Genomic DNA, 24,919 nt, shown 5'->3' on the forward strand with positions numbered 1-24,919 from the left:
TTAAGGGGAAAAAATATTCCTGTGTGGAAAACTACTGTCCTCCCATGTCAAATCTTAATTATACTGCGACTAATCACATTTTTCACTTCATTTTCACTAACTACACCCAGACTTGTTCAATCAAGAAATCACCTAAATAGAACCTGTCTCACAAAATTAAGTCGGCCAAAATATCTAAAAAAGCTGCAACAAAATGCCATCATTCAAACAAAGTCAAGAATTGTTTAATGATAGGGCAAATATTATGGGTGTGGCCAAATATACAATTTGGTTTGTAAAGCCAATTTTACAGTGGATGATGAAGTGTATGATACTTAAGTTTACTCAGGTAATTATTCCGGGTGGAACTTTTTACTTATTACTAAAGTACTCTTACTTGAGTACAATTTTTCACTACTCTACCCACCTATGACTATATCATAGAGTACACTACTGCACATTTTAGGCTGAAAGCAGCAATGGTTTTCGAGTTACGGACCTTCAAATAAATTATTAGGGACAGTAAATTACATTACATTTTTTGTTAGTCAGTGACTTGTTTGCAGTTTTGCTGCTGCATATTTTAATTGAAACAGTGGAAAAATGTAATCTTATTAGTAAGTTGTGTAACGGTACGCTAATCACATTTCGGTTCGTCTTTTTTGGAAACTTCGGTTTGGTACAAAAAAACATAATTTTCTTAAAATATGTTTATTTTGAAAAGATGACAAGTAAATGGTACATTTTTTTGAAAAAAAATAAATGCAAACGCAAGTGAACCGAACCGAACATGCCATACAGAAAGTTATTAATACACCCACGTGTACCGTTAAACCCCTACTTATTAGTGTTATTTGTTTCAGAGAACATATTGTGCAAGTCTCATACTTGCATTCATATCATATGCACCGCTTGGGATGTGTATTCTGTAGACACAGACACAATATCACACCCCTGGGAGCCGCCGGGTGCTTTGTCTGGCCCGGATCCCTCTTTTCTGTCACTGGCTTCTCCCCCTCTACCCTCACACTCATCTTCTTCCACTCCGTTATCCCAAAATGGGATATTAAAAAAGGATGAGAGGAAAAATGTCCTGCCATCCTGAGAACCATTCCTCTTCACTCCCTCCTTCCCTTTTTCTTGATCAATCTTTCTTGGGGGTGCCAGCAGAGATTTAGAGGGGTAACAGCAACCGCAATAACAGTGGGGGTTGGGGAGGAGTAAAGGTGGGGGACGCAAAAGTCTATGTCTTCTTTTGAGCCTCTTCACTGTCAGCTGATTTGGACGGTGACAACAACAACAGCAAGGAGGATGTACTAAAGTGTGACTTTTCAGTGACCACCCCTGTGCCAATGTGAGAAAAGGAAGAGGGTATAACGTATCTGAGAATGATGAATGATGGCAGACAAGTGAAAAAGCAGAGACGGGCATTCCATCCCAGGGACGGAACAGTCTGTCCTAGTGGTTCAACACGTGTAATACCATGAATTATGCTGCAGGACCCCATTTCACTGACTGACAGAAACACGCCCAGCCTGTCCTGTGTGTGTAATCCGGGATAAGGTATCTATTGGATGTAGGAATGCCCTGCGACTGGCTGGCGACCAGTTCGGGGTGTAGTCTGCCTTCGCCCATTGACGGCTGGGATAGGCTCCAGCAACTCCCCGCGACCCTATATAGGATAAGCGGTTTGGAAGATGACATGACATGACATGGATGTAGGAAAAAGGTGTATAGGAATTTTGTTAGCAAATCTGTTAACATTTAGTTCATAATTACCCCTTTGCATGAATGAAGTAGTACGAAGTATGTCCTTGTGTGGGACATCATTAGACCGTAAAATCTCCGCAACCGCCTATGTACACTTAAACAACCCAGAAGTGGAAGTCTTTCATTTCTTGCTAAAATAACCTTGGGTTATTTTTGCTAACCCTAAAACGCAAGAGTTTTGCTTTATAAAGCAATCTTTAAAATTCTCGTGATGTCCCCTGGCGGGCTCTGGTGTCCTGCCCATCGTGTCGTCCTATCAATTCTTGCGCACGCATGCTCACAACGCCAATAGTTGAGGTGTGTTAGTTAGGTTGAGGCGTAGGCTATTTAACCAGCCTCCGGTAGGAAGTTTTTTTTTTTGTTAACTAAACTAAACTCTTGATTAAACAGTTGTAAACAATTCAATCCACTCATGGTACTCCCTGCTGGTAAGTGGATGTGCATAGAAAATTAGCCAACTAATGAGCTTTAAATAATGTTTATGAGAGCATGGACGCTATCTTCTTTTTTTTTTTTTGACAGAAGGTAAGGACGGAAACTCTTTTAAATGACGTGGATGGACAGGGTCAGAGAACAATTATATTTATGAATAAGGATGAAGTGACGATGAATGGAAGGGTACCCAGTAGGGCTGCTTGATTAATATTTTGAACCGTAACCGAATTGTCTGGATAAAACGATTTTTAAAATGTTCAAAGCGTCACATTCGATTTTTTTATTTTTGATGTATGCATTTCCGCTTCCTCCCACGAGCGCGCAGTCCGAAACAACAACATCCATGGCTAACCGTGATTTTCTTGTTAGGCAAAATCGAACAGCCCTAGTACCCAGATTTACCGGACTTAAACCAAGAGAGCATACATTTTACCAGGAGAAACTCCCAGGAAAAAAAACCAAGAACTGAAAGTGGCTGCGGTAAAGATCATTTCAAATGAAGAAAGTAGCAGTCTAGTGAAGTCCGTGTGTGGCAGGCTTGATGCAGTTATTAAAACTACGGGTTATGTCACCAAATGTTAAATGTTATTCACTACGTTTATTTAATAGTGTCCATTGCAATACATTTGCTCACTTGAAAAATGGGTGCATTCCAACAAAAGGTGCTCTGCCTTGAGTTGTTTAGCACATCTAGATGCAAATACCATGAAATAAAAGCTGCAAGACTGAACTTTTGTGTGGTATTCATCTTCTGATCGGAAACCCAAATGTCTTCAGTATACAACAGAATCGAAGGGATTGACCTTGCCATTCCAGTACTTTTGGAGGGGACTGTATTTTTCAAAAATAGTCAATTAAATGAGCTTTAAATTTCCCCGTAGTCTTACGAAGATCAATCAAATGGCCAATCATTTTAAGAAGTGCATCACAATTGAAGCAGAATTGTGGATTGTAAATATATGTTAATTGACAAAACAAAATGTGGTTATTTGTTGGCAGGATAGAAAATGGTGACAAGTGAAAATGGGGCCTCCCCCAGGCTGGAAATAGGCGGGACACAAGGAGTGGTTGTAGCTTCATCCTCTCATTGTCACGTTGACCTTCCCTCTGCCATCCCACTCAGGAGTCACACTGACCTCCATTCACCGCATACTAACGAGGGCTCTTTCACCCCACGATACCCACACATAGCCCACTGTACCACTTCAGCACACACACACAAAACACTCTTTCGTGTAGTTTTCTCTCATTCCAATCACAAGCCATGTTTTTATGTGGGCAGCCATGTAAACACTATCTCCTTTATCTCTTTATTACCGCAACACACACAAACACTCGGAGGACACAAGCACATGGCGATGCAGATCCACGTTAAATTGAAAATAATCGGTAGGTGTTTTAATGCATTCAGCCATTGTTGTATGGATTTTAGTAGTATTCATGCTTTTAACTCTCCATCCATCATTTTTCTCCCACTTATCCTGTCGGGCCGTGAGTGTGTTGGAACTGTAAAATGACACCCAAGTTTCTGCACTTTACTATTTCTAGCATTAAAATGAAGGAAAACAAACGTGGTGTGTTTTTTAAACTCACAGAAGGATAGATATGGACAGCGACCTTATGTACGTTTGTGAAATATGCTCCGGTGTGTCACTGTCAGTGTTTTTTATTTATTTATTTTTTTTAGTTTTTTTAATTTACTAATACATGTTAGCAGGGAAAATTTTGAGAATGATCGAGGAATACACACATGAATGTTTCATGGGAACATGTATGCTTTCTCTCACCTCAGCAGGTACTGGTTTATATATAAGCTTCATGTAGGCATGCATAGTCTGTACACCTATGTATGCGCTATACAGTACAAAAACACTAAGCTTTTAGGCTTCCTCCCATGAATCACTTTAGCCTACATTGAACATTTTACACACATGCATGTGCGCACATACTATATTCAGACAAGCGCATTTGCCCATAGGGGCACATATTTGCAACATTACATGCTCCTTTTGACTAGTAAACAATATATTCCACTATCTTTTCTGACTTTATCATGAGCACACTTAGAATTGCACACAGCCCTCCCTCTCTTATGTTTCTCCCCGACCAGCACACACGTACACACATGCTTTATACTTTCTGTACAGTGTAAGGGACATCTGCCAGAGTGCCTACGTACGTCCCTACTGCCCATTATAATGCACACATTGTGGTGAAATCCCTGTGGATCTGAAGTGGGCTGACAAGCGCCTCACTGTGCCCGAGGTCCCTCCTCATAAGCCATTGTAAGCCTTTGCATATCACAATACAGGCTCCCCCTCCTACAAGACAGGATATGGGTTAATGGGTCAAAGGGACAGAGCGCCGCTGTGCATTAAATAGGAATTATGACTCGGCCTCCTCTCATCTTGCATATCTGCCGTAATCACCTGCAGATTATCCAACACTGAATGCCGGCCTTAATCAAAGTGCGCTTAGGGAGAGTAGACAAGGCATGTTGACATGTTATGATGTAGCCTAAACACGGCCGGGATGGGCTCAACGCTAATCACACACATGGAAACACTGTGACCGTGTTATCGGAGCACACCTCTCCAAACAAGGGTAAAGCTATCTGAACACAAGTCAAGCAGCTACTCTGGATTGTTTTCTAAGACGACCAAAACACTCCAGCTGTGATCGATTCAATTGCCTAAGAATGAAATGACCTGAATTCATTCACAGGCATACCGTGAGTTGACTTGCACAAGGATGGTTACTTCACTCAAATGATACAGACAAGCATGTTTGAACTAGCCATCTTAGTACAGGCGACAGAACCATATCATAACCGTAACCCAAATGGATGTCGCACAAGGTTGGCAATGTGCGTTTGTAGTTTCTTATGTACGGTAGTTAGAAAAGCCTGTTTATTTCCCTTTTAATTATACCCCTGTGATTAGCTAGCGACCAGTCAAGGGAGTACTCCACCTCTCGCTCAGTCATCCGGGACTGGCTCCAACTCATCCGCGACGCTAATGAGGGTAAAGCGGGAGAGAAAAGGAATACGTGGATTATGTCTCATTTGTAAGACACGTGCATCTACTGTCTGTGCATCGCAAATGTACCAAATCTTCATCGCCAGTGCCAAAAAAAAGCTTATTCTGCTGTTGCTATTGAGCTTTGTTGGTGGTTGTTTTAGTGGAATGAACCACAGTAACCATCAGTAACAAAGAAGAAAAAAGACATTCGTTTTTTTAACAAACAAGTGAAAAAAATATGCAAAGCCACAGCGGCCTGGCATGTCTGCCTCATGCTGTTCAACAGCATGGTCACACAATGCCGTGGGATGGCATTCCACTCGCAACCAGGCGACGTCACAAGTCACTCAAGCCCGAATGCTATAGCTGATCCCACGAGTGTTTGGTTTTATGTTTATATGAGAGAAAGGTGTATAATACTGGTACTTACTCATTTTAAATAGATGTTTATTTTTTATTTTTCTGGTTTATCTAGTACTTTAAACAGTTCTTATAATGCACGTCAAATGTCTTTGGATATTTTTGATAAAGGCTAAAAAGGCTTAACAGATAAAACCATATTGGAGATAAGTGGAAGGGATTGTTCATTTTAGGTCAGCGTAATCTTATCGTTGCATTTCTCTACAGAATGGCTTGCTTGTTTAGTTTTGGTTTCAACTTTGTCATGGCCATGTAGAAACCAAAACAGTGCGTAATGCTGCTGTGTATCATGTAATATGAAATATTGCTGTCATTTTTACGCATTACTCGCGGTTTGATCAAGCTAACTGAATGTGTATAAGGATGATCTTGCTGCCTATCCGCCAAATTGAAAACTTTCAAATGCCAGTTTTAGTGACTCTCCCGCTGCATTCTTTTCACCTTCGTAACCGTGCATGTGACCTAGTGAGGAGCAAGGGTCATGGGCCAGTGTTGAGGGGGTGTTAAGGTTTTGGAATGGGGGGTCCATCAGCTCTAAGCCTTTCTTGTTGTGCGCAGAGCCCCCCTGTCCACCATCTCTTTCTTTGGGCAGCTGAAATGAACTCCATGGGAGGGCACAACGCAACATCGCAGGCGTCTGCTTTGCACCACCCCGCCCAAAGCCAAGGAGGGCCAGCCATCTGCGCCCTTTGTCTAAGGAGGGGGAGAGCGCACCCTATTTGCTACCCCTGCACCCCTACACACACACACACGCACGCACACAGAGCATAAGCAGCGATAGAGGTAAGCATATTTCTCAAGAAGAAAGAAGTCTGTTTAGCCAGGGCCCCTCCTCTCACTCATTCACTCCCTCCCTCCGTATGGAATATCAACGTTGCATCGTCTTTTTTCTTTCCCGTCACACATTGTGGCACACAATGAGCGTCTGTGTTTGCTTGGGAGTTGCCGAGTGACTTGCCGAAATTGTTCACATAGCTCATTGTGTCTGTCCAGACCTTTATATTTTCAAACGGGGGAGGGACCAGACACCTCCCAGAAGGATCACGCTTGAATAACTCAACAGACTGATAACTTCTTACCAAAGTTACTCTCACTTAAATAGCGTAGGATTGGAATATTAAACATCATGCAGCGCAAAATAGCAATGGCTCCTGAAGTGTCATTGACATTTAAACTCTTTTTAATTTGTGCTGAGTGAAAGAAATCATTAAGTGACATCTTACATGGATTCAGCCGTGGAAATTGTAACAGAGCACGGTTCATGGCCAGGAGAATTGAACAAAGCACATCAAATAACCATTGAGGGGCTGTAAATGTATGTGAATAGAAAAGAGATCTTTGCATTCGATAAAGCACAGATGTCCAATAGGGATGCCACTCCTAAACGAGCCTCGACTCCTTCTGGCTTTTTTTTTTTTTTTTTTGTACTGTAGTGAATTGAGATTATTGAGCATGTTATCACTCCAGGCCCATTGTCTGTGAAGGGTGGCGCAGTGAATGGAAGACCTAGTTTAGGGCTGCGGAGGTCTGGAGGACCCTCTCTGCCACTCTCTCCCATTGGCTCCTATTGTTTGGCTGGGCCTCTGCCTTGCTTGAGGCCCATCCTAGACCTACTTACCCACAAACGGGCAAACTACTGAGGTTATCGTCCAACCACTGAAGGTCAGTGGCAGGATGCAGTGCAATGTGGTTTTTGCCAAGCATGGGCGTTTTCAACTTTATCAGTCCCACTAACACTTTGGTATGTGCTAACACTTTGTCACAGGGTCATTATGTCAACGACTCACTATCTCAAGTTTTGAAGCCTGAAAGCATTTGAAAATCAAAGTTGATTCGCCCAACCCCCCCGTGAAAAAATAAAAATAAATAAATAAATAAAGTTTTTCAGGTTAGCACGATGGAGTTCTGGTTAGCACCTGTGAGTAGCAATCTTCAAATAATTGCTGAAGCGTCCGAATCTAATGAGCTGACATTTTGTATTATTCAATGTGCTATTGTCTCCACCGCCGCAATCAAAGCAACCTTAATATTACTTTTCAGTCCCAGATAAACCTAAATGGAAGTACCTTTCTTTTCAAACCTAAACTACCTTAATCACTGCCAAATTACTAACATTATCATTTAGAAGATGTTGCTGCATTTGGAGCTGGAAATGGCAGTGATTATAATTCATCAAATTTCTTGGCCAAAAGCGGAACAATTTGCAAAGTCGAACATTAATAAGAACATTTATCATTAGTGCAAAATGTCTCCCAGATTGATGATTTTACATAATGTATGCTGATGGTTTATTTTAGGGAACAGCAGAGAGGTACAGAGGCTGTCTCAGAAAGGTTGCCGTGTCTGTACGCATGTGTGATAACACTTGGGGCCCTATTTTCGTAGACAGCCGCACATTCACTCGGCGTAAAAACTGGCGCATCTTCATTTTTGTTCCGACCCAAGTCTAGTTTACTGTGTTTGGGAATTTGGCAGAAAGCCAGGCGTGCCGAGGGCATTTTCTACTGCACACCCAGGCGCACACAAATTGATGACAGACAGTAAACAAGACTGTAGACCAGGTGAAATCAGGTCTAATTTGTGGCTCAGGCAGTCTCAAGCGATTTTGGTCAATTTGATCCTGGCACAGGCAGAGAGATTCTGCATTCCGCTCATGTGTGTGGTGGATGTCAACGAATTTCAAAATATGACATCATCATGCATTGAACTAGGGTGACCATATTTTGATTTCCAAAAAGAGGACACTCGGCCCAGCCTCAAGTTACTCAAATGATAATCAAAGTTTACTCAAAGATGGCATACATTTAGTAATAGAAAAATGAGGCTTCAAGATGATTCACGAACCAGTTGTGGTATTTATTGATTCCTCTATATGGCACTCTCTGTTCAACATCGAGCTGACTTGCCATTTCTTAAACGACTTTCTTTAAACCAGGGTCTCCAAGTCTGGTCTTGTGGGCCCCTATCCAGCCTAGCTTATATGTTACCCTGTTCCAACACACCTGATTTAAATGATCAGTATCGTTACACAGCTTGTGCAAAGCTTGCTGATGAGTTGCTTCAGAGGTGAGACCGTCCGTCCGTCAGTACTGATGGAGGGTCCGTGTGTCAGTTTCTGATGGACTCCCGATTTGGCTGGCCAACTGACGACTCATGGTAACTGACACTGACGGAATAACCGCAGACATAAGCAATTTTCGGCCCTCAGAAGACTGCCACAAATCTGAATTGCAAAGACGAGGGGAACCTTGGGGACAAGAAGTAGGACTAGGAGCAGTAATAGTGTATTTTTCAATTTTTCTGTGTAAAGTGAGTCCAAACTGTTTCCAATTGTGTGCTACCTTGTAAAGTTTTTTCCTGACGGTCGAAAAATAGTGGTGACGCAATGTAATTTAGCAAAGCGCGTTCAAAATAATGATGGTGGAGTGACGGACTGGCGGATCATGGCTCAGCTTCAGAAAACAGGTGAGCTGTGATTGGTCGTCACCTGAGCCCCGAGCAACTGTGATGTCATTTTCAGCCAACAGAAGTAACAAAATGGTCGCTCCCAGAGATGGCTAAAAAGGGGTGGATTTTTCTGCTTAACTCATATTCCACAAAAACGCACAATTAATCAGAATGCATTATTTCCATTAGTGGGCCTGCATAGAACATATTCTTGAAAAAAAACAAACATGTTTAGGTTCACTTTGCTTTAAGATGTAATTTATGTTGTTTCTCTTTAGAAACCACTCGTATATCTTGCTCCCTGCCCGCATTTTTTAATTTTCTATGAAAAAGATAAGAGGGTAGCCTATCGTTACTTCTGGGCTGGCATCAGTCCCACAAACAAATAGAAAAACGGTGCCGTCACCAGCATCATACCATATGTAAATCTAAATAGCTTCCACATCTTATGCCTCTGTTTGGAGAATACTTTGTACACATTCTGTCAGACAGGCACGTGCATACAAACATACCAGTCTAGATCACATTCTAGACAGCCACCCGACAGTCTGCTCCCTGCCCCCCTCGACTCATGACTGCAGCTGCTAAATCCTTATAAGTCTAATGCTTCCATGTTTCTGTCAGCGAATGAACGCACCCCCCTGCTATGCACACTGTTGTGCAGGGTGCTTGGGTCAACTTATGATAGCAGGAAATGGACTGTATCGACTGTTTGCCAATCTTCCAAAATGATGAGTCGGAAAGAACATAGGAATTGGATAGAGAAATAGGTGTGCCAGAAAGTGCTGAGTAATATTATTAGACTGCATCATGCTGTTTGTTATCCCCATGGTAATGGGATTGAGGGCCTTCAAAGACTTCTCTGCAGGCCCAAACGGTATCAGAAACACAGACTTACGTTTACACCTTAAATGAAGTGATAGTAATTTATTTCCGAAAGTCTTTTGTCTTGATTTCATAGAATGTGCCTTGGCCGTGCGGCTTCTAATTGTTTGTGGGTTATTTACCGTACTTATTTATTTTTGTCCACTCGGATTTCGGCTTCAATGCATTGCCTTGCACGTATTATTTCGTCTAACACCTTCAGAACCTCGAATGCAGGCGTTGGCAACACTCACATCATTGGAATCGCTGTTTATTTTCTTTTAGCCAATCAGATTTTAGGTTCACTGCTCAGTGCCTTCTCGAAAGCTCGGTTACGAGTAAGTTTCTCTGTCCTCTCATTGGTTTAGCTACTATTACTTCTGATTGGTTCAGCTCTGTTTGCACCGAAGCTTGATTTACTATTGATGACGATATCGGGCCACAATTAAAAATTCACTTTGAAGGCGCACTTTTCAAGAAAAACTGGACTTTAGGCTAGATCAACCAACACCGCTTTGCTGAGTGGCTTGTTTAAATCTGGAATTTTTTTTTTTTTTTTTGGGGTGGGGGTGCACTTTCAGAGTAGTTACTGTATGTATGAGAGGAACAGTTAGCATACGCAGACAGGCAGGAGCCTCTGCATTATAGGATCTATGGTAAGTATTATGTTATTTATTCATTTAAAGTTTTTAAATTGATAAAAATGATTGTGAGGTATTATATTGTACTCTTTGGAGTTGTTGAGGTGATGTATTGGAAGATAAATGTAACTGTGTTTTTTGCTTTTGTAATATCCCCAAATACAAGAAATGCTCTTCTTTCATGCCACACATCGGCCCCTTTCATATGTGAATATAAGTTAGATATGTAGACGATGCGTGCAGGTGAAGGTGCTTGGAAGGGAGACTATACAGTCAATCGTCGGTAAATCTGCAGTTGTTTTTAGTAACAGTTTAGCAACACGCCATGCAGTGTGAACGCAGCCATAGTTTTAGAGTGGTTTTTTGTTGTTTTTTTATTTTTCATTATTTTGATACGTAATGGTGTTATTGACGAGGTGGATTAAGTCTCGAACAGTGAACACTCCGAAAACAATTGGGTAAAAAACAACACAATTTTGGGTAAAAAAAAAATGGACCAATCCACAAAATTGGGTCAATTTGACCCACCCTCTTGCATTAGTTTGTATAAAAACAGCCCTTTTTTTCTGCAAAAACAAACCAGAAAGTTGGGTCAAAAATAGTGGATCGTTCCTTATTTGACCCAAAATTGTGTTATTTTTAACCCAACTGTTTTTAGTGTGAAGGACCAGGTCTAAAACTCACCTCCTGCCACGCCTACCGTCATGAAGATGTTAATAATTTTCCTGAACGTGGGGAATTCATTTTCCCACACATACAACCATTCCATTCTGGCATTCAGTTCCATAGTTCCGCATCCGGGATGTAGTGGAAACACACGACATTGCAAGACCCTATCACCTGATCTGGATAGTGTGGCATCTTTCTGTGCGTGAACATTGCCTTCATTTTGACAACTGGCTGGTTCGCTAAACGTTTCATCGTGGACATGTATTCATCACCTAGTGGCTGTTCAGATGTTGAGTGGTCGTGCAGAGTCTTTGGGCCACCTTCAAAATTGCATGGCAGCAGAGCAGACGGCAGAACATGGACACAAAACAACATTACATCCTCAAATCCATTACTTGTAGGCCTACATGTCCAAATAAGAAAAAGCTAGAGGTTTGACCAACTCAATACTCACATAAATTGGTGAGGCCTTGTCTGCCAGATTGGGGAAGAGTGTGATAATTTCATGGGCATGGATAAAGCGGACATTAACTTTTCACACGAACGCTTCAATGCAATCAAATTCCTTCAAGGATCCTTGGCTTTTCATATCATCTTATTTACTTGCTACATTTTGGAGAATAGGCATATTGCTTGTCAAGCAGCTGACAATTGACATTCATAAGACTGAATGGAGTCAGCTGCACTACTCACCAGTCCAAAAAAAGGCAAGTGCAACTCGTCACACTGACTTGCCTACACCTGCTTCAACCAAAACATGTTGAATACTGTTAATGAACCTGACTGGCCATGTAGCCCATTGACGTCACACGAAATACTCCCACAGGAACTCGACTGATTAGACCTGTCAGGAGGATGATGGGCGGAGCTATGCCGGTAGTTACATGATGTCACAGAATTAATTGTAATGATAACACCAAGCCAGGCAGTTTACAGTATTTAAACACTCGTGTAGGAGGAACATGCATGTGGGAGCTGCTTTCATGCATGTTGAGTCATTGCATTACTCAGAATACTATGAAAAAAAAAACCATTATCTGAATAGCCCTTGCTCAATACCGTTTTGACATTTATTCTAAGCATCATCCTCTACTCCACACTCACACTGCTGGTCAACTTGTATTCATCATTTTTCGACAAAACTGACCAATTAAATCTGTGTAACTATTATGGGAACATGAACATTTATAGGATAGTAGTCATCGCTATCTGATTTCATTTTTTCAATTGTGTATTGTTGCAGGTCAAGATTTCAAGTTCCGATTTAAAAATGACAGCACTTATGCTGATATGGCAAATGGAAGAGACAATTAAAAATATTTCAATAGAAAGCAATTTTGCTGAGAGTACAAGTCTTGCCATCCAGTTGTGCTCATTAGGGTCACAGCCCAGGTGAGCTACAGCCTACCCCAGGTTACTTTAGCAAGAGGCGGTGGCGTACTTGCCTGGACCGATTGCCAGGCAAGTGCAGGGCACATCTCGACTATAGCCATTCACACTCATATTCACACCTCTGGGGAATTTAGAGTATTCAATCAACCTGACGTTTTTTTTCATGATTATACTCATTACCATCAATGATTTTTAAATGTGGGAGGAAGCTGGAGTACCCGGAGAAAACCCACGCAAGCACAGGGAGAACCTGCAAACTCCTGACAGGAGATTCCAACCCCACATTCAAACCTCACAACTGTGAGGCAGATGTGTTTACACATCTTACCATTTTAGATAAAGCATTTTCAACGGCCCAAATTCAAATCCTTCTCCTATCTGACAGAGGTGTCAAATCCAGGTCCGGAAAGGAAACCCTGCCACACTCACTACTCAAGAGCTCGTTTGCCTGTTGATTACAAGCACCTGTGGCTCAAGACAACCTGTGGCAAGCTTTACTTTGTGGACATGGATTTGACACCGCCGTCAGATAAGAGGATTTGCATTTTGGCCGTCGTTTTATGTTATCATCATGCACAGCAGAGTTCGACAAACTTTAACATTCAAAGAGCCATTTTGACCCGGTTTGCACGGAAAAGAAAACACTAGGTGGCCGCAAACATACGCACATACACACAGATTCACATATATTTGCAAATTCGATCTCCCGACTGCCAGCACCTTTCCTCTGCCCACGCGAAGCGTATTTTGGGTTCCGGAAGGCATCAATGTCTGATATATGCGACCTGCCGTGGTTCAGATTGTGGCCGCGTTGAAAAAAATCCAATATGTATCCGATCTAGGACCACATATGAAAGTGGCCAAATAAGAAGACATGGTACATGTTTTTGAGACAAATAAAATCAATCGGACACTTCTAGCCACAGCATGAGGATGAATGAGCCGCATGCGGCTCCAGAGTCGTGGCTTGCCGACCCCTGATGTACAGTATATTACAATTAAACATTAGTTGTCTCCTGGTCCCAACAACACACGCAATAAATCATCCCGGTATAAATACAGGGAGTCCTCAGTTCCGTTCCTACAATGGCGATGTAACACGAATTTCCGCATATGTCAGATTTCACCGTTAAAGTCGGAGTTTATGTCAAAATACTTTTTATGACAAAACGAAAATACATTAAAATAAAAAGCATAAGGTGCTGTACTAAGCATTACTGCTGAGAAGTGAATGGAGAAGGAGGAGAGGCGATAAAGGCAAAGATAATGCCAGCGCGCAAAAAGACACGATCGAGACACTCTGCGCATGCTCAACCGCAAGAAATGCTGGTCTTTGTAGTACAGGAAGTGCTTGTACGCGGAAGTGCGTTGTTTGGCGTGAAACCCATCGCAAATACATGAGCAGAGGTAAACACACTTTTGGAACGAGGAGGAAACCGGCTGCTTCATTCATGTGGTGAGTGACGTGAATATCAAGTGTTTTATTAACAGTTGAAAGTAACAAGCGGAAATGACGTCCATTTGAGTCACAACGCCGTGCGTCGCCGTTCACAGTGGATTATTCAAATGCCGGAGCAACTCTGTCCACTCAATCATGTAAATGGGATATTCCGAATGTTTCAGAAATTGGAATTTTGATTTTAACTCGACTATTGACGTACGTCGTAATACGAGGGCTGCCTGTACTAGATGACCAACAAATTAACTTCCTTGTCCAAGCTATCCTATGCTCTTTAAAATAATGCATTTTACATATCTATAGCAATGTATGGGTAGCAAGAAATGTAAACTTAAGTTTTAGTGTGACCGGATGTAACAAAGTTTGAAAAAGCCAAACGAAGACATTTGGAATCTAAACCCCTGACCATATGTGGAGCCAAGACGCATACGCTCACTCACGCACACACACAACACCAATAGACATAGGCAACACGACTCCCCCCGCTGTGCGCCGTCTTATCCTAATGGGATTGCCATGGTGGAAGTATCCCAATAATGCAAATAATTAAATCAGCAAGAACGCAAAGAAAGGTTTGTGGTGCTCTTGCAGGGAGCAGCCCTAACCAGACTGAACACTCTCCCCCCCACTACTGCCTCCCACCTCAGAACACAGACAGAAAAACACCGGGGGGGCTGGAGGGGGTGGTTAGGAGATTTGCCCACAGACCCTGGGGGGGCGGGGGGTAGGGGGGGTGCAGGAGTTGGAAAGGAAAAAGTAAGCGACAAAACAAAGAGCGTGGGGTGTTTGAAAATACGATAGGAGAAGAGATGAGATGCTTGATCAGATCTGTCAAGTGTTCATCACGATCACAGACCCCGTAAACAAATGATTCAGATGCAAATTAAACATTTAGAAATACAAATTGGTTTGACAAGAGTGGTGGATAATTGTTGGCTTTGCAAGGAGAAGCTGACAATAGATACAGTACTCTTCAAAAAAATCTGGGGCAACCACTACTAGTGCTTCAATTACCCTTTTCCACACCATTATTTTGGCATTAGCAAAGCAGTAGATGATGGGACATGTCTGCATAGCGCAATGACATCAATTAGGTTTTCTTTGAATTGAGGTTTCAGAGCTAGTATATTGCTCAACTGTAAGGACAAGGGGCGTAACGATTAATTGAAAATCGATTAAAAATCGGTTCAAACCCATTAATCGAATAATCAATTTGAATTGAGACGAATCGAACTTGGACATCTCGGCCCTCACAAGCCCTACAAAAGACAACATACCTAGAACATTAGAATATACTAATTTAGAGTCCTAAAAAATGATGCCTTTTTTTTTTTTTTACCATTCCAGATGCATACCACATTTTGAATGTGTAGATCACATTATTACTTGCGCCAAACATCATTGCATATTGCGTTTGTGGATGGCTGCAGCAACACACTAGCGCACAGAGAAAAGCATGGTAGTGATTTTTTTAAAAATCGTATCAAATCGAAAATCGGGAACTGAAAATCGAAAATCGAAGCGGGGCTTCAGTGAATCATTACATCCCTAGTAAGGACAATTTTGTACAGTACACATGGACAATGGCATTGGAACAGCTGGCCCATCATGACACGTGGAATGACATGACACACAATAAGTGAAAATATGGATTTAGTTGTTCTTTACTTTTTATTGACTTTCTACAAGATTTATCCAGAGGAACTTCAGTCAGGGCAGACACTGATTAAAAATTTGTCCAAACAGTCTTGGTAAATTGAAGGATTAAAACTCACAGGCAATTTAGGAGTCTGGGCCAGGCTTTGGTTGATTAATGAATTGATTAAGAGATATTCCACAAGACTTTTGTCCACCTTGGGTAATTCTGAGCAAGTAATACAAAATGAGCCGTGACCATAGAGAGCTAGACTGAAACAAAGCTTCTCATCTGTCCTGCACATACTTTTTCCTCATCTATATACTTCCTCTTCATCCTCTCCATGCAAATGTAGCCCCCGTGTTTTGTGGCAGCTAACTCTGCAAGCCAAAGTAACTCAATTTTCCTAACCCGATGTATTTTGTAAGAATGTCCAAGCGAAGTATGTCGTGGCATTCTCTGATTTGACCAAGCTGAACAAGCAACAACCATGAGCTCATGTCTCTTTTCTTATCCCTTTTCTTCATCCTTCCATTAACCCCCCACCCTCACACACACACACACACAGGACCCCCATTACTTTTCCCCTCCCACATAGGTCCTTTGAACCTGCACTCTCTTTCTCCTGCTATCCGTCCCACACACGCCCTCCTTCCCTGCTCTTCATCTGCTTCATCTCCTCTGTAATTTGCAGAACAGGCATACAGCCCCACTGCCCCTTGGCTAATGTGGAAGCATCCTATAGACTGTGGGGGCTTGTTTTTACAGTTTTAGGGAAGTGGGAAGCCCTGAGACACTTTGTCTGAGGCTCGTAACAATAAATGACAGGCTAGAGGGACGCCAAATAATATTGACACTACTATGTCTTACAGCAGAAGAAGACTTTGAACTCTCCTGCTCATTAACTCAGTCGTCACTGTCTAAATATTATATTGCTGGCGTCGGGTCGAAACCTCATAAGTCACAATTTGGTAAATTTCATATATTTTTTCAAAAATCCACACTACTGGTCAGTCCACACATGTGGATGTTATTTTTACAAATTATTGACCAATCTAAAGTGCTGAAAATGGCTTGCTCTCTTTGATGATGCAATATTAATGATTGAACAAACATGCTGTTTTCATGCCTCCTGAAAGGTGACGATTTATTTAATTATTAATAAATTAGATGGCACATTTGTCAGTTTTACTCAGATAAGGGTGATGCAGAAATGAGTACAGCCCTCAACAAAAACTTCTACATCTAGTACTTTGTATGGCCTCCATGATTTTTAATGACAGCACCAAGTCTTCTCTGCATGGAATAAACATACTGGCATGATTTTGTTCCATCAATCATTTCCCATTATTCAAGAATGACCTCTTTTAGAGACTGGATGCTGGATGAAGAGTGATGCTCAACTTGTTTCCTCAGAAGGCTCCGTAGGTGTTCAATTGGGTTCACATCAGGAGACATACTTGGCCACTGAATCACTTTTAACTTACTCTTCTTCAGAAATCCCACAGTGGCCTTAGATTTGTTTTGTGATTTCATTCGAGTGAACCCCAAATGAGGACACCGCCACCACCATGTTTCACTGTCGGCACCATGCATTTTCCCTTGTTTTCCTCACCTTTGCGATGCCATACAGTTTTGAAGCCATCAGTTCCAGAAACATTTATCTTGGTCTCATCGCTGCACAGTATAGAGTCCCAGTGGTCTTCATCTTTGTCAACATGTGCCCTGGCAAACTCCCGGCGCACTTTTTATGCCTGGGCTTTAAAGAGTTGCAATGTTTTTACAACTTTTACTGCAGTATTCTGACTAATCGGTAAAGCTTTGTTGATCTTCTGTTAGCCACCAACTTTTCGGTGAAAATAAATGATTTTCTTTTACAGGTCTTGTGACATTTCTCTTCCATGTGGTGCCGTTGCCAACAACATGAAATGGGAAAGGATTTTCTTTAGGTAACACCCATTTATAGTCAACTGTCTGCTCGACACCTGTGTAATGAATAATTAGACGCATTTGTGGACATTTGTAGTCAAAAATCTAGCTTTGCTTCAGAGTCTTTCAGTAGGGTGTACTCAATTTTGCATAAGGCTGAAAAAGTTGTTCTCCAAGTTATATTATTGACCTTACTTTCATGTTACAAATTAAACACGTGATACAAATTGAGTCTTGTCATCATTTTGGAAATTGTTTTTGTTTTTATTGACGTTTTGTTTAGAATGTTATTTTTCGAAGGGGTTTGTACTCATTTCTGCTGAGCACTGTCTATATTGTTTTTAATTATGCTTCATCTACATCCAGTAGATCAGACTTTCCTGTACAGTAGAGTATACCGTACTATAAATGTCATGTCACCAAGATGCTCCAATCCCATGGTTGACTTGTGTGCGTGCCTTGGAAAGATATTTTCTCCAACCATTGGTAGCGTCAGCCACCTTTTCCTTTGTCCGCTTGACTACATTTCTGCATGTGTGCAGTTGCCGGCTCGTTTTCCTCTTTCCCGCCGTGTCCATTGTCACCAGATGTCAGTGCCTGGGAACAGAAGCGAACAATGGTCACAGAGAGCCAAAGGGCAATTGCTCGGGGAGGGGTAACATCAGTCTATCATCTCACAGGTTCGTACTCCACCAGTTCTGCCAGCGCAACGGTGTTTGTGAGTAAGTTGGAGCCGTTTCAAATGTCTGCACTAACATTCGGACTGTACTATCTAGAGATGGAGTAAGGAGTTGAGAATTGAGATGTGCAACAGTTGTTGCATCAGCAGCATTTGGGTAAGGAATAGGGTGGGGTGCAGCTGTCTAATGTGTTGTTTTGATACAGTATCTCAAGGAAGGGCTGAGAATATCCTGGAATAGAGATAATAGCCAGGAAGCCTTTCCCCCGGCGGCCACTCGGTTTGAACCAAACAAAAGCAAAACCTGCCTGGGATCTTGATGGAAGACAGATAAGTATCTTCATTAGAAAACCCTGACAAAGCAGGGACCCACGCAGCTCACAGCTCCTGGGAAAAAGAAACGGGCCGTAGTGTCAGCGCCGGTGTCGATGTGAGGTCAGTTAAAGAGAATGACACTGCTTTGTCACTCTCGCCTCGTCATTTTTCCGTGAAAAAGCCTCCCCTCGGCCTGACGCTGACGTTTGGAGCACACTGCACGAGCACCTGTGCTTGCTCGCAGTCTGTTTGCACAGTGTCAATATAATGTAAGTGAAAGACAGCAGCATCTATTGTACTGCAGCTGGGGGCAATTGCGCCCCCGGATCTGTGAGTGTAAACGGCAGAGAGACACGCTGGCTGGGTTGGTGGCGAGCCAAAGAGCGACATAATTGGCCTGTAGAGGGAACAACAGCAGGCATGACACGTATTCAGTGTTTGTATGTTTAGGCTTGACCTCCCACCAAGAAGCAGTACTGCATGAGAAAGATGAGGACAGGAGCGAGAGGTTAAGGATGAGGGTAGCTTTCAGGGCCCTTGTTAGCTACAACATGCAGCCACATAGGAGAGAGGCCGAAACAAAAGGGGTTGATTTAGCTCTCACTCTCAGGCTCCACCTATAGTCTTTGGGAAATACCATTAAGAAAGTAACATTTACATGAGTATTGTATTTGTGGGCCCTGTTTTATTGGCGCTACAATTCACACCTAAAGTTACGAAATAATTTCAAAGTACTGCATGGATCTACGCTAGGGTAAAAAGACAAGTGTGCTTATTTGTTTTGAAAAGCCCAACAACACACTGGAAAGCACAGCTGTAAAAAAGGTCAGTTTTATGAATGACCACTTTAGAAATCTCTGCTCGGACAAGTGTGTCCCTTTGGAGTGCTGCATTGTGACGATATTTTAGACTATTCTCTATTACTCACTTTCTACGAACATTTTTACTTTGCTTTTTTTTTTTTATTCCTCTCAGTCCAGCCGAGCGATGGTGGAAGTGCCCGTGATGAATGTTGCCTAATAACCCAGAAAAACACTCGCTGAAATGGTCTTTGAGAATGATGTAAGTCATTGACATTTATGAAAATGTGAGATTTCACAGGGAGCAATAAAAGGGTGGGGTGAAAAAGATCCATTATAGTCCGTTTTATGAAGGCAGTTTGTCTTCCATTCTGATGATGCACAAAATTTTAGGGTTTAATTCAGTGGCAGCACTCTATATTGAACCCATAGAGATTGCATGGATCACGCAAGATGGTTCCAGCAACACAAACCAACATCAGATTTTTTTCATACCATGCAAAAGATTAAAAAAAAAGATCTACAATTGCCGAACATTGTTGCTGTCTGTGCAGTGTTAAATGTTTCAACAGCAGCATCAGAACTAGACCATCTAGTTGTGTTCAACATTGAAAATGAATGTTGAATCATGCAATAATAGCAGTATGCTTTATTTCTTTCTTTAATTTGAGGAGGAGGTTATACACAATATTATTGTTAACGATTCCCTTTTAAACTCTTTTGGAAACAAATGAGCATTTTAAAGGCTTCCAACATGACCATATGACATTTTGTGAAGCTGAAATTATTACTAATTCCTCTTTGTGAGAAATGCTTTACCTTATGTTTCCATCTCTCCTCTTGATGTCTGAGCTCTTGCTTTACCTTATGTTTCCATCTCTCCTCTTGATGTCTGAGCTCTCTGGCTTTGTGGCTAAGGCTTGACCCACTGCCTGACAAGGGAGTTGCCTCATTATTAAAGCAAGTGCTTCCTTTAATTGTAGCAATAGAATGAGGAGAATATGTTGAAGTCCTGTTGGTGAGTGTCTACAGATGTGAAACATCAATAACCCAAGCTATAATGTCTCAGACGTCTTCACCTTCACACTGTGACCACAGTTGGCTACTGGGACAAGGGACGCCCTTCATCTTTGCAGCATTCCACTGAGATCTGCTGGGGTCTCTCTCTGTGATTGAAAAAGAAACCACGAAGCAATAACAAATTCACATGGTAAAACTCATGACATGTTGACATCTTTATGGGAAGAGAACCATTTTAATACCAATGCACATTAGTGCTGTCAAACCTATCGCGTTGTCAGGCGGTCATTAAATATTGTAATGGATCGCGTTAAAATATTTGACGCATTTAGCGCATGCGCAGAATGACCATGCATAAGCCCACTCAGTGCAGTTACAAGTGTGTGTGTGTGTGTGTAGTTGTAAAGCAGGTAGCCCCTCTGCGTGGGGAATTCATATTCTTAAAAAATACTGATTGAGTCAAGTGACATGCTGGTGTCACTCGCCGGTATGCTGGCTCTGACGCTGCTCGCGCTACTAGGACTTATCACTTGTCGTAGTAGTAGAACTCGCACGGTTATCTCCTGTTGAAAAATCTCCTGCGCAGTTGGGTAACTAGTGGCGCGTTTGAAGTGTTCCGAGGCAATTTTTGTCATTTGCCCATTTCGCCGAGAAGGTTGAGATTAACTCTGACCGCCTCGCGACCACGTCACGCGCATGAGGGACGATTAGTGGGTCGGACTAAAATCCACCTCCGTCCTTGCTTAGTCTGTCCCATTTTGAAAACTTGTTGCCCCCCATCCGCAGTCCCCAAAATGGGCATCCGTCCATGATGGAAGGACGGACTGTTCCACCTCAGGGATGGAGTGCCCAGCTCTGATATTATACTTTGCAAGGGGAACAATTCATATGTGCTGCTGCTACTATGCTGAGACAGCATTGTGTTCCATCATTGTTGTCCTGGTTGGGAAGTACTTTCGCGTGACGACCCTGAATGCTTATCTCTCAAGTGCAATTGTTTTCAGCTTTTAGAAAGGAATGGGTCATTTATAAAAACTTTGAGACCTCTTTTCAAGGGCAAAAAAAAACAAACGATTGTCCAAAACAACAGCATTTCCATCTATTCCACCATTGGAATGCTCAAACGGGTTTCTGTTTTGATCTCCGATCCTTATAAAAGGTGGAGTAGGGACCTTCAAAGATTCCCCTTTGTGTTGCGTTTCTGTCTGTGTGAACTTTACATGAAACGAACACGAGCTGCTACTGGCGCTTTGAAGTGGCAAAGGGTGTGTGTGGGGGGGATTTCAGAGCTGTACACAGGCCTGCCTTGACACGTTCTGGTTAAAAATGGACTTTGCTGCAGTATAAAAATGGCTCAGTTAAAGGTCTAGTGACAGTGGTACAGGATCAAGGCTAAGGACTGGTTATCCCTGTCACATACAGCTTGATCTGTAAGTTTACAGCGCGGACTGGTGAGTTGCTCTCCTAGGCGGTATCATATATCCAACAAATTATTGTATAAAGTAGGTTGCGATCACAAAGATCTCTATAGTTGAGGATTAAGTGAAAAAACTTCACAACTTTTTATGATTAGTATTATTATCGCTGCAATTATAATGACAGTGCGATTGGCATAATTAAAACATTATTATGCTTTCATTATAACGCTTACTGATTATATGAACTTCCTATGTACAACCAATTAGGACTGAAGTAAACCTTGCATTGGGGCAATATGACCTCAGATTTCATACGTGGTAAAATATCTGGACAACATGTGATTGACTAGTGACCAGTCCACGGTGTACACAGCCTCTCACCCCAAAGTCAGCTGGGATAGGTTTCAGCTCATATGTGGCCCTAATAATGATGGATAGATTGACAATTTTTAATTAATAGAAAACTCCATAGACTAAAGGTTTTTATGCAAGATACAACTCTAATGGAAGGTGATATGTAAACACAAAACAAAATACAGTACTCAAATCTTTCAAATTCGTTCGTAATGTTGGACAGTCGGATCAGTCGCATATGCTGTGTGAGTTTTTAGAGCCTTCAAGTTTGAAGATGCACTTAAAGCGGACGTCAACCCAAACATATTTTTTTCAAGAATATATTCTATGCAGACCCACTAGTTGAAACAAGGCATTCTCATAAATATTGTTTGTGGAATAAGTGTTAATCCACCCGTCCATCCATTCCGTCGTGATCGTCAGCTGCCGTGGTTGAAGCTCATGTTCCTCTCACAGCATACAGCTTGGTATTTATATTCATTTTGCATTTTTATAGTTAAATTGATTGTTTAACAAGTATTTAGAAGTGTGGGAAACATGTCGGTGTAACAGAGGCGCAAATCCCCCAAAAATAAAACTGTACAATAAATATCAAATAAAATAATAATAATAATCATAATCATAAGTCCGACTCTACTTTGCGGGTTTCACTTTTCGCGGCGGGTTCTGTCACCCCATTAGCCGCGATGAATGAGGGATCACTGTACATCTAAGGCTGTTATAGAAATGTAAAATTGTGTATAATGTATCTGTATTTACCCATATTTACAAAACCACATTTTCTTGTGATATTTTGGTAGATTAAAGCCCAGAATCTAATTCAAATGCAAATGCTTTTAATGCACCTCAAAGCCAGTGACTCATGTAAGGAAAAAATAAGAAAATGAATAAAAAATGTAGTGTTTTTCACATGACAGCGACGAAACGCAATAATTATCAGAATGCCTTGATTAGAAGATTACATAGACGGGAAAAAATGGGCTTCTGACTATGCTTAGTCCGATTAATTTTTAAGTTTCCCGTTTATCGCCTCCAAAGTGGGCATCCGTCATTGGCGGATAGGCGGACCGGTCCGTCACATAGGCTCTGGTGTACATGTGAGCCTAACGCAGTGCTTCTCAACTATTTTTTTGCTGCCCACCCCCCCCGGAAGAAGAAAATATTTCACGCTCCCCCAACTCTGCGCATCTACTATAATTAGTATAATTTGCCTATACTGTAACATTGTTGTAATTTGTAAGTATACCTCTGCAGAGGAGGTAAAACTCCTTGCGCACTCTCTGGCGATGCCAATGCTCCTTCCACCTTCTGTAGTGGATGTGCAATTACACTTTACTCAAGTGTGGAAAAAAATACAAACATGTTCCCTGAGGTCACACACCAATTTGAGAAAGACCAGGTCAAGTGAACACTCTAAATTTTCCTCAAGTGTGATTTTGAGTGTGAATGTTTGTTGTTTGTCTAAGTGTACCCTGCGATTGGCTGGCAACCAGGATAAAGCGGCTCAGATGATGGATGGCCTAACGTCATGATGATGAGACGAGCACAAGGACCATGCAGAGCTCCTCGACTCGAAGGGGCGGGTTTAAATTTTCTCATGGACCAGCATCCACTGACATTGGCTGCTCCCCCACATTAGACAGCCCGCATTCATAAAAAAAAAAAAAAAAAAAAAAAAAAGAACAGCACCGACCTGACACGAACAGCGTCCACTGGCACAAGTCTCACAGTTTCTCCTGAGAAGCCACGCAAACCTACAGGGGAAAAAAATGTCCAAAAGTGAGAGTCATCGAAGAAGTCTGAAGAGCGAGGAGTTCTTCTTTGATTCCGAGGCGTCTGTCTTGGATCAACAAGACTTGGAGATGTCCAGTTGTCCTTTCAATGACGTCTTCAACTCCAAAGACTCCCACATGGATCAGATCAACACTTTTCTGAAAAATGTGCAGGTGTTGCTGGAGGCTGCTCGCTTTCTCGAGAGCGCCGAGAGGAAGGACGGAAGTGAGTTGATGTGTGCTGTGCGATGTTGTTCTGCATTTGACTAACACACTTCATCGTGAGCACTCAGACAACAAAGAACTGAGTTAATTCAACTAAGTACTGTGCCTATTATGAGCACTGTCTGCGCTTGGTCACCACCACGCACACAAGACTGATTTTCCTTGCAATGAAAAGATGTTACGCCGTCGTTATAACGTGAATCTTATCTGCATTATATGCACGCGATCTACACTCGAGCGTGTCAATGCACGTCTCCACGCAGGAAGGCATCTGTCATTGATCTGCGTACAGTTGAAAATAGCAAAATGTGACATATTGATTGGATGAGTGGGTGTGCATGCTGGCTCCCACTCAGATGCAATATATCTGACCATATTGCAGCGCACTGCAAGTCATTTCTAGGATGATGTCATTGCGCCCCCGCAGAATGTCATAAAAAGCCTCCAACTCGCATAAGCAAACGTGTAGGACAATGTGATACCGAAAGAGGTGCATTTACAAAATAGCATTGTAAAATGATGATTTTTACATTGCGTTCTATTTTTGATGTTCCCCTGATTTGATGTGATTCTGTACGCAACTGCTTGTTCTGACGTTTTTGCAAAGAAACAGGAAATATAGCTCTTTAAATTAGACTATTTTAAGTAAATGGCTGGAAGATTCACTCATACAGT

The 24,919-nt window shown here is 41.9% G+C and overlaps 1 protein-coding gene and 1 long non-coding RNA gene across 3 annotated transcripts in view; one reads left to right on the plus strand and one right to left on the minus strand.

The window, feature by feature from the left end:
• Positions 1-17,149: 17,149 nt before the first annotated feature.
• LOC147145856 (uncharacterized) lies at positions 17,150-24,275 on the minus strand. 2 transcript variants are annotated; one of them, XR_015087234.1, is made up of 4 exons: positions 23,941-24,275; positions 20,535-20,621; positions 20,275-20,383; positions 17,150-18,258 (listed from the first exon to the last, which is right to left on the minus strand). It is a non-coding gene; the product is annotated as an uncharacterized LOC147145856 (long non-coding RNA). The 2 variants fall into 2 exon arrangements; XR_015087235.1 differs by lacking the exon at positions 20,275-20,383.
• Positions 21,785-24,919, plus strand: part of mxi1 (max interactor 1, dimerization protein) — a 37,486-nt gene continuing 34,351 nt past the window's right edge. Inside the window, exons 1-2 of the mRNA XM_086034140.1 lie at positions 21,785-21,926; positions 23,714-24,245. Coding sequence (XP_085890266.1) covers positions 24,017-24,245 — 229 coding nt within the window. The 5' untranslated portion in view covers positions 21,785-21,926; positions 23,714-24,016. The remainder of the gene's footprint in view (positions 21,927-23,713; positions 24,246-24,919) is intronic.

This window comes from Filicampus tigris, chromosome 6 (assembly GCF_054856515.1).
Source record: "Filicampus tigris isolate MCC_2025a chromosome 6, RoL_Ftig_1.0, whole genome shotgun sequence".
Classification (NCBI taxonomy): Eukaryota; Metazoa; Chordata; class Actinopteri; order Syngnathiformes; family Syngnathidae; genus Filicampus; species Filicampus tigris.